Source organism: Suncus etruscus, chromosome 10 (assembly GCF_024139225.1).
Source record: "Suncus etruscus isolate mSunEtr1 chromosome 10, mSunEtr1.pri.cur, whole genome shotgun sequence".
Classification (NCBI taxonomy): domain Eukaryota; kingdom Metazoa; phylum Chordata; class Mammalia; order Eulipotyphla; family Soricidae; genus Suncus; species Suncus etruscus.
The window spans coordinates 34,132,710-34,142,767 of NC_064857.1; the positions used below are offsets into that span (position 1 = coordinate 34,132,710).

At 45.1% G+C, this 10,058-nt stretch overlaps 1 protein-coding gene across 1 annotated transcript; it reads right to left on the reverse strand.

The window, feature by feature from the left end:
- Positions 1–1,025: 1,025 nt before the first annotated feature.
- On the reverse strand, positions 1,026–9,820 carry CD1D (CD1d molecule). Its single transcript, XM_049781595.1, has 6 exons — positions 9,673–9,820; positions 3,961–4,227; positions 3,425–3,703; positions 2,278–2,556; positions 1,574–1,667; positions 1,026–1,134 (listed from the first exon to the last, which is right to left on the reverse strand). Exons 1-6 carry the CDS (start codon positions 9,818–9,820, stop codon positions 1,026–1,028), a joined length of 1,176 nt encoding a protein of 391 aa, XP_049637552.1.
- Between the last annotated feature and the right edge of the window lie 238 nt (positions 9,821–10,058).

Genomic DNA, 10,058 nt, shown 5'->3' on the forward strand with positions numbered 1-10,058 from the left:
TTCAGTTTGTGTGAGGTTCTGCGCAGGTGATGACTGAGGAGGTCAGAAAGCCTTGTGGGTTCCTGTTTCTGTATCAAAAAGGTCATGAGAAAGTTGTTACCAGGCTGGTGCTGCTAGGTCAGTAAAAGTCTCTGAGCTGTGGGGCCGTGGGGCAGAATGAATGCATCCAAAACTCCGAAAGCCTGTTCCTCCTGCAGTGTTTATCTAGGATCTTCAAGTGAAAAGGCTTAACACTGTTCTCACTTTAATATAGGGGATCATTGGGGTTGAGGGGACACAGGGACAATAGTGAAGAGAAGTGGGATTCTACATGGTAAATCCTGGGCCTCTCCCATTCCTTCAAATCAGCCTGACCCAAAGGCACAAACAAAGCTACTGGAGAGGAAATCGTTTTTCCTCACAAAATGTGGGAGGCTCCTGACAGCAGATCCTTTTCTCCTCAGTCCTTCAGCTTCCCCTTCAAAGCACAAAGGTTAACTTAAATGGAGTTTAGCAGTCTAGCCTGTCATTCCCCCAGACTCCCAGTTTGTGAGGTAAAAATCACAAATCTCATGCTCAGCCCCTGTGAGTCCCGCCTTTGGTTTGAAGGGCTGTGGAGTAGAGGCCCAGCAGTCTTCAAGGCAGGTGGCAGGGAGCATCCTCATGGGTCTTTTTGGCTCTCATCTTCTTCGTCCCACTGGTAACCTCCCCCTGTTCACATTTTGCTAGCAAGTCCCCAAAATTTAGGGACAGAGAAATAGTATAATATGTAATGCATTTGCCTTGCGTGTTGCCCACCATGGTTTGATCCCAGGCATTCCATTTGGTCCCCTGAGCCTGCCAGGAGTGATTTTCTGAGTATAGAGACAGGTGTAACACTCTCATGCCACTGGGTGTGTCCCGAAATCCAAAAACAAACAAACAACAACAGCAACCAAAAAGTGACTTCAAATTTTATCTCCAGCCTCTTGACTTGTGCCTCTGGGCTACAAAGTTGTTTTCAGAATTAGCATCCTGCGAGAGCCTGGGAGGGCCCTGCAGATCCATTAAGGTTTTGTGTAAAATACTCCCATGCCTAGTCCTATGGCTCGTGCCTCTGTCAGCTCTTTCATTTGCAGGGCTGGGGGTGGAATGGAGTGGTAGGAGGTGGCCAAGCTATGAAGAGCTGCACACGGCATCTTTTAGCCCAGTTTGTGAAATTTCTTCCTTAACTCAGTGGCTTGAGCCTTGTGTCTGGCAATTTTATTGTGGAGCTCAGGAAATGGGGGAGGAGGAGGTTCCCCCCCATTTGGTTCCTTGAAGATTCAAGTCTACCCACAGACAGGTCCTACATTCCTTCCATTTATCAGAAAAAAAAAAATAAAACACTGGATATAAACATTCCAAAATTAAAAAAGAAAAATTCCTGGACACTGAAGTCAGGAACTTAAAATTCTGTGGTCCAAACAAACAAGCATGACAATGGAAGTCATAGGATATTTTGATAGGAGCTGCAAGAGAACAGAAAGAGAGAGATCACTATGACGAAGAGTAGAGAGGCTCAGAGAAGGAGGAAAAACAGAGAGTGTTCGAGTGTAGAAAAGTGGAGACTTACCGGGTCCTCCTGAAACAGATGAATACAGCTCCACCAATCAGAATTAGCACCAGTATTACCAAGATGATCAAGCCTACAGAGATGTGTTTCGTACCTGTTTGAAGGAACACGGTATTTCTCAGTAAAGGCTCTTTCCTGAGTGTATAAACATTGGCCTGAGTAAAGGTGAGGGTTCCAGGTGCTAATTTCCATGCCTATTTAGAGTGACAGTGAAATGGAAGAGCCCCATCCTTTCCCAGGGTCCAGGTATCTACAAATCAGTACATAGAAATAGGGCAGTCATTTTGTCCAGAGGCAGACCTGATTCTGACTCCAATTCTCCAGCTTCCACATGGCCAGAATCAGAGAGTTAGGCAAATCTCGATTGGCCTCACTTGTCATGGTGAGATGGCCAGTGGTATGCACAGTGTGCTTCCCCACACTGGATATTGTTAATAACCACAGTTACCTTTGCCAACCTGACTTTTAAGGTCTTCATTCACCTTTCCTGGACACACATTCTTAACCTGCCATCTTCCTGAACTGTATATATAATTTTACTATTGTCTTTCTTGTTGGGGTTCCATCCTTTCTGTCTGAAATCCCCTGTTTCTACTGTGAGCTCAGCTCTGAATCTGTCCGGTGTTGCAAACTCTCATTCTTTCTCCCTCAGTGTTTCTCTCTAATCTGAAGACTCTTCCTTCCATCCCTCGAGTCTTCCTCACCCCAGTAGAGAATGATGTCCTGGTCTCCAAGGCTGCTGTGTTTAATTTGGCAAGTCAGGCCAATTGCTTCCGCAGATGCAACATCCAATGATACTCGGAGATACCATGTCCCATCTGCATTGGGCAGGATATCTCCATGTTGAGTGTCCAGCTGCTGCTGCTCACCACGCATCCACATCACCCACACTGGCTTTGGGTAGAATCCTGAGACATGACATACCAGTAGCATTCGACCAGGACCGGGAGTGGGGCCATGAGATAGCCAAGCCACTGGTTTTACTGCATCCAACAAGGTACAGAAGGGAAAGTTAGAATGAGGAACTTGTATTCCAGGCTCCTGGTCTCATAATATGCTCATGTGCCAAACATTTGAACCTCTGGAGAGGAAGAATGCCCCCACACTCCATTCATTTGTGTCAGCTTCCCTGCTTTCACTGAAGCCCAACCCTCTTCCTGATCCAGAGTCCTTTCCAACTCCCCACTCTGTCATCCAGTCCCCTGTGTCAGCTGCCCTCCACAGAGCATGCATCAGTTCTCAATCTATTTTCCCCATCTTTCCACTTAAGCAAGGGTCTAGTCTGACACCTGTAACTCCACCCTGGAGTTAGGTGTACCTATCTGAGACCCACCCATTTCTGGGAGGGGTCTTGGGAACTGAATATTAGGTGTGACCTTAAGTGCAGGGTAGCCTAGAATGGCTGAATGCTTGAAAGGTTATGAGATAGGCCACACACATGTGGTGACTAGGGATGAATAAAGCTGATGCTGCCTGAATCCTGCCTGTGAGTGAGTCTTGATTACGCCAATCACCTGGGCCTGGGAACCGCCGGCTGGATGGGGGTTGCAGAGCCACGTGGCCTGGGATGGCATCCACTTCCATCCAGCCCCATTGTTAATTATTTGATACAACAGACACCCATTTATTTTTATTGAATTTGATTCCAGAATATCAAAGGAGCTGAGAATATAAATCAAAACCTCCCATCCCACCCCCTGAGACCTGTCCTGAAACCAAGACTTCAGGAAGTGGAGGGTGTCAGAATTATTCTTCCAAGTGTGGGTCTGCCCCTCTAATCCCTTCTGTGCCCCTGATTATCCTGCTGTGCCAAAGACTGCAAACCCTGGCATGAGTAGGAGATATACTGACCTTGCTTCTCCAGCTCTGATTTGCCCTTCTCAAGTTCTCCCCTGACAAACTCTGGGCAGGTGTCGTTGAGGAGCCACTGCACTGTCTCCCTGGTGCCCCGGTCTTGGTTGAGCACTTCAATGACCTTGTTCATCCACTGTGGAGTATCTGGGGCTGGCACCCAACAGGTTCCTTGGAAGCTCACGGCATCTCTTCCTTGAAGTGCTACATGGAAGAAGCTTTCTGAGAAACTATTGGGGTGCACCTCACATCCAACAGACATCTGGATCTCAAAGGGATCTGGAGAGAGAAATGAATAGAGACTTAGCAATGTTTAAACGATTGAGAGGGATCAAGGAGAAATTAATGTGAGTACTCTTGGGGATCAGTTCAAGGTAAGGAGCAGAGATAAACTGAAGAATAAGGAATCAAAAGCTAGGACCTTTGAGGTAGAAGTGCATTCAATGAGGGTAGAAAGAAGAGGGTTAATCTCCCAACAGGTGTTCTGCTCCATTCCCAATTTGGCAACTTTCCCAGTACCCCAGCCCTCGGCTCACAGTCGATTTGCAGCATTTTGAAGAATTCCAGCATGTCCCTGGTGAAGCTTCTCCGATAAACTTGAAGTAGATGTTGCAGATTCTGCCACTGCTGCTGAGAGAATGTGCCCTGGGACCAAGGTTTCAGAAACCTGAGGGAATCAGAGTCATTCTTCCAAGCATGGGTCTGCAGCTCCCCAAGCCACACTGTAGCATCTGTGCGGATCCAGCTGCTGTTGGCGAAGGATGAGATCTGAAGATAGCGGAGAGGGACAGACCCTTGAGAGGCTGGGAGACAATGAAGATCTGTGAACATAGTGAATCGGGTTGGGGTGAAGAGAGGATGAATGCAAAGAGAAGAGAGGGAATAAGGAGGGAAAGAGAAAACTAACAACAAAAGTACAGTGGGAAGGAATGAGGAATGTGTCTACTTGCTAAGAGCATCCCTCCCTTTCCCTGCATTTGAAGTACAAGTCTGGTTTCATGGCTTCCAAGGAGAATCTGTCTCCATCAGCCACATCTGGAGTCTCTCTTTACTACCCTGTAGGGCATGGAAGCTCACCCTCAAAACTAGCCCAAATCTGGTGAAGCCCACAGATCAGAAAGAGCAGCTGCCACCCCATGTCGCTGAGCTTCTGCAAGGGACTCCCCCAGCTCAGCAGACAGCCAAAGGCTGGAGTATGTGTCTGGGCTTGGCCCTGCCCCAAGTTCCGCAACCCTCCCCCACCCCCGATGCCTAGCCTAGAGAAGGCTGTTCCTCCTGATAGAGCCTTTGACTCTGTGACCCACTGAGCTTAAATTTAGTCAGGTTTCCCAGACCTGTCCAGGGTTCCCTTTCTTGAGAAAAAGAAAGATGTGCCATCCAGTTAGCTCTTTTGAACTGCCAAGCGTCTAACTGGGTCCATGAACACTCCAGTATTTTCCACAGCTGATTTTTAAAAACTTCCTGTTTCACTTAAGAACTGAAATAGCAGTTGAGAAACTGATGGCTACAATTTAATAAATTAATTAAAAAATCTAGATACCATGATTAACAATTGTGTCCATGTTGAATTTTCACACATGCAATGTTCCAACAGATATCCCACCATCAGCGTTAAGTTCCCTCCACAAATGCCCACCTTAATGTCCATCCAGCCTACCTTCTTAACAGGTACCTTTAGAAAATCAATTACTATCAAAAATGAATTGACCCTCCTGTTTCGGTTGCTGGTTTTCTGGTTTAGATATATACATATATCTCAAACAGTATATGTTGTTCCTATACAATAACTCTAGCCATCTAAAACTCTAAGCAAAATAGTTCAAATGGTGAGCAAGATTCTATGTTCTATCCCTGGCACCTTAAGATTTCCAATTCCCACATTTATGAGTGTGACCCTGTGCCCCCTTCAACACTACCAGCACTCTGCCACATGAAAATGTGTCCAGAGAAAATGTGGGAGGTACTTTCTACCTCAGTATCAACTGTAAGTAGACAAAAAATATGATTGGTGATTTCATTTGCTTTATAAATTTTGATACCTTTCAATATTTATATAGGTGCAAGTGCTTCATTTATGATAACACCAAACCTGAAAACTAAAGCTCTCAGTTGTATGCTGACAGTATTGGAGTGATTAGCTAATATTCTTTGTATCTTGCATAGACCAAGATTTTTATAGTGCCTCCTACCATTCTTCACCTTCCCGACCTTTCTCAAGATTCACTGGGATCTCTGTCTGTTCATTCATTCATTCATTCTCTAAATAAGAGCATGTTTTAAATAAATAATGATGAGATAACAGCATTCTGGACATTTGTCTCCCCACTCTTCATACTCATACTTGGAAGAACAAGGGAGCATCAGATCATCACTGGGGATTGGTGTGTGAACTCCTCTGGAGACAATCAATCTGGACAGCAATTTTCTATCAACAATTCAATATCAGCAGTTTATTCCTTTTCATCTTTCCAAATTCCTCTTGACTGTGTCCTGCATCTACACCTACAATCCCATCAAAGCCCTAACCCTTTGCCAGAAATCCTGAAATTGTTTTTCTAGAACAGAAACTATAATCAAGGACAAGACCTATAAGATTATGCAAGGCTTGACCTTGTTTTTCCTCTCACATCCTCTTTAATCCTAGTTTCACTTGACTAGTGTCCTAGTAGCTATGTGATTTCTGTTCCTCTATTCTATATAACCGTCTTCCTGTCCCAGATCTTTACACAAACAGTTCCCTTTGCCTTGAAGGTTGTTGGTTTTTTCACTACTTTTAAATGTTTTATTTCCCACTTAGATCTCTGAGTTCAAAGGTCACTTTCTCAGGAAAATCTTAGGCCCCTAGATTTCATGTTAACAGACAGAAATTTTGTTCTTCTGCCATCTCCACAGTTTGTACTAGTGTTGTAAAACTCTCCTAGGACATGCTCAAATGTTTTAGTTTTTCTCTGTCTTCTCTAAAATCCACTGTGCCTGAATTTAAAAACTGTGTCTTCTTCTTCCGATTCCTCTTGTTCTGCCAATGTTCATTTTTCCATCCTCCTTTAGCTCTAGTAAATGTTCTAGAGAGTAGATGTTTCTGGCCCTCTCTCAAGGATAGGATTTGGAATGTAGCCCTAGGCTAGTCTATAATAAGGCCTAGCTTAGTATTGTCACCAAATAGTGTGAGACAACATGCAAACAACTATACTGTCCTCTTCGCACATGCATGTGCACGCACACACACACACACACACACACACACACACACACACACACACCACTTTCCAGTCTAGGATTGTGATGTAAGTAGTAGAGTACATGTATAGATGGGTGAGAACCTAAGTTAAATTCAACCTCCATTTAGAGAAACACAGGTGTGGCTCTGGTGACTCATAACCACCTGTCAAATCCCCCGTTTAGTAGATCTGGGGTCTCCCCACACACCTGCACTCAGCGAACAAATGCAGCACTTCACTTGTGCTAGCTATATGCACTACCACCAGGGAGCTCTGCTTGAGCTCTCTTTCTCGCTATACAATATATCACCAACTACCTTCAAATACAACACCCTGTTTCACATATACTGTAGAAATCAAGCACAATTTGTTTCCATTTTCTCTTCTGACATTTTATTTCTTATTGTCAAATGTTTTGCCTTTATATATAAATGTAACTATAAAGCATGGTCACGGATGAGAAGTTATAGGGGAGTAAGGTCAAGGAATTATTATCATAATATTAAGGAAAGACAAATAAGGAAGGATAAATATTCAAACCAGAAAAAAATGCTGAAATCATGAGACCCAAATTTTAACATCTAAACTTAAAAACGCGACTGTCAAGATGATAAACTGGAGTAAGGGGGTGAGGGTATTAGGAGATGGAACTTAGGAACATTGGTGAAGGGAAATTGACAATGGTAGTGGGATTGGTGCTGGAACATTGTATGACTGAAATTATTTTGTTTTTAATGATATAATTAAAAATAAGAAACATTCTTAATTCAGCCAGAAGAAAGTACTGTTATCTTTCTTATAGTGCATATCTGTTTGCAATAAAATGCTAAAGCTTTGACTTTGAAATAGTTTGTATCATTAAAAATGAAGCTATTGATTGAGCACTGTAAAATGATTATGCTTCATGGAAATCCTAGGCATAAGGTTAAATATTTCATTTGGTGAATGTGGAAGAATATGGTGGTACTGGAGGACTCATGGAAACTTAAATACCTGTATCTCTCCCACAAGGATGGTGCTCTGCATTTATCTCTTTTTACTATAAGCTGGTTAGTGACACAAATGTGTTTCTCTGATTGTGGAAAGAGTACCATTAATGGAGGAGCAGGTCATGGGATTCTTGAACTTACAGCTAACTGGTAGATATGCAGGAGATAGGCAGGCATGGGGCAGGGGCAGGAGAGCAAGTGAGGATGATCTTATAGAGATGAGTCCTTCTCTGTGGACTCTGATGTTCTCAGGGGTCAAATTTAAAAATTGACTGCAACCCCAATACTTGGTGGGCCGAATGGTTTGGCATAGAAATCCCTTTGTGTTGGAGTGATGCTACAGACGTGACAGCGTGAGAGCCAAAAGACCGTCACAAGGGAGAAACTGAATTTGCCTCCTCTTTGTTCATGAAGAACAGGATCAAAAGAAAAAAATAAAGGAGGAAATTGGTGGGGACATGACCTCCATACAGGAACCATCCATTAGTCTCACCCTCTGAGAAGATGTCCCATAGGAGGACACACCTGGACCTGCTCTGTAATGGCTTCCTGTAAACTTCTGGGATTATTCTGAGAGCTTTTTCTGCTTCGTGCACCTCCTCTCTAAATCCTAACAGCATGTCTGTGAGTCCAGCTGGACTAGAGAGGTAAATACTGACTCTGGTTTCCTCTCTTCAGGCACCAGAAGGACTCCAAGATACCAAACAATCTAATTCTCTAAAGGGTTGACATCCCTCTCAGGCCTGGCTTAGGCCTCTGTCTTCACTCACTCCCTTCACCAAGGCTCTGGTGATCCAGGATTCCAGAAAATGGGTCTGTGTAGGCTTCCTCTCAGCAGAAACTGTGCCTAGGAGAAAGGCCAAGGGTCAACTGAAACCAGGAGGGCTGTGAGGAGCTCCTCACCAAACAGTTTAATATTTCATCTTCTGCTTAGAGGATTCTTTTTGAAAAATCAACCGAGTCACTATCTGATCAAAAGAGAATGGGCAGACAGCTGCAGCGTTGTGTTAGTTTGAACTGTCTGCATTCCATGAGGCTGCATGATCTGAAAAGCCATTGTAGGGCAGGGAGTCCCAAACTGAGTGAAGGAAACCCCAGTACTAAGGTTTTTGAGGCAGCCAGAGTCCATAGCAGGGAGAAGGGATCTGAGCTGTGGGTAAGGTTCTCAGGGGGCAGATAGGAGGAGATGATACCTGTATCTGTGGGATCTACTAACTCGGAATTTAGATTGGAGTCCCCACAGCCAGGCCCTCAGAAAACTAGATCTCATCCCATCAGTCACCAGGCCCCAGGACACAGATATTTTGTCTCTGAGAAAGGGGGGAGACATAACATGAACTCTCCTACTCGAATATGACAAAACTGAGGCCCCAGAATGGCTGTATATGACCTTAAGGTCTGAGAACTTGGCCAACGGCTTCTCTCAACCTCTCAGATCAACTTTCTGTCCTGACTGTGCCCTGTCCAGTCCAAATCAGCTCTGAGGTCAACTCAGCCTGAGAGGCCACAGGACTCCCTTCCAATTGCTCCAATCCCCAGAAAAGACCTAGGCCTGCGACCACATCTCAGTAGCTCTAAGAACTGGAAACCACAGGCAAAACCTTTTCTCTCCAGCATCACAGAGGCTGACCCTCAGAGGCCTCAGAGGTGTCTCAGCAGGACAGGGCCCTTCACTATGCCCCATCCTTCCTCCCAAGAAAACATTACTGTCCTCCTAGTCTTCTGTTTTTTTGAATCACTAACAATGGACACCCCAGCATAGTTACTCAGTCACTTCAGTCACCTCAGCACATTTTGAGGCTGCAGAAGCCACTGAGGAGGCCCCGTTCTTCCCTGCTTGATCCCATTCTTTAGGGTACTTGGCCAAAGGAGGTCATGACCCCATGACATCACAGCCCCCTCTCATGGTCCCACATGCATTGTCACAGGTTGTTTCCTTGTGTTTCCCAGTTGCATGGGTTATCAGCACATCTCTGTTCAGTGAGGAGGGCATAAGCCACACACAGAAACCTCCCACCAGCCTGAGCTCAGACCTCCATACCATGGGGAATAGGAGAGGGCTCTGCAGGCGCCATCACAGCAGTGTCTGCTGCCTCTGGGAACCTCTCATAGACAGAGAGGACAGAGAAACAGGTAATGGGAACAGCATTGCCCATTGGATTCCAGCCCTTTGGATCTAGAGACCCCATCTGGGTTCAGCTGGCACCCCTCTCCTACACTAAGACCAGCCTCCCGTCAATGTGGCTGAGCCTCCAGGGGAAACATCAGGACCCATGAGAGCCTGCATCTGTCCACTCTAACCTGTTGTCCACATCTGGGTTAGTGACACAGGTTCCCAGCTCAGCCAGCTTTCTGATGAACCCTGGTACTAAGGGGAATGCAGCAATTCTAAGCGCCATCATTAGGTAAATTCTCCTGAGTCACTAT

What these genes read in the sequence shown, in the direction of transcription:
- CD1D (XM_049781595.1), bottom strand. Translation starts at nt 9,820, where the DNA reads ATGGGGTCTCTAGATCCAAAGGGCTGGAATCCAATGGGCAATGCTGTT. An exon ending in CAAAATGCTGCAAATCGACT is followed by an intron (nt 3,704 to 3,960) that starts GTGAGCCGAGGG and finishes TTCTCTCTCCAG; the next exon opens with ATCCCTTTGAGATCCAGATG. An exon ending in ATCAGAGCTGGAGAAGCAAG is followed by an intron (nt 2,557 to 3,424) that starts GTCAGTATATCT and finishes TGTTGGATGCAG; the next exon opens with TAAAACCAGTGGCTTGGCTA.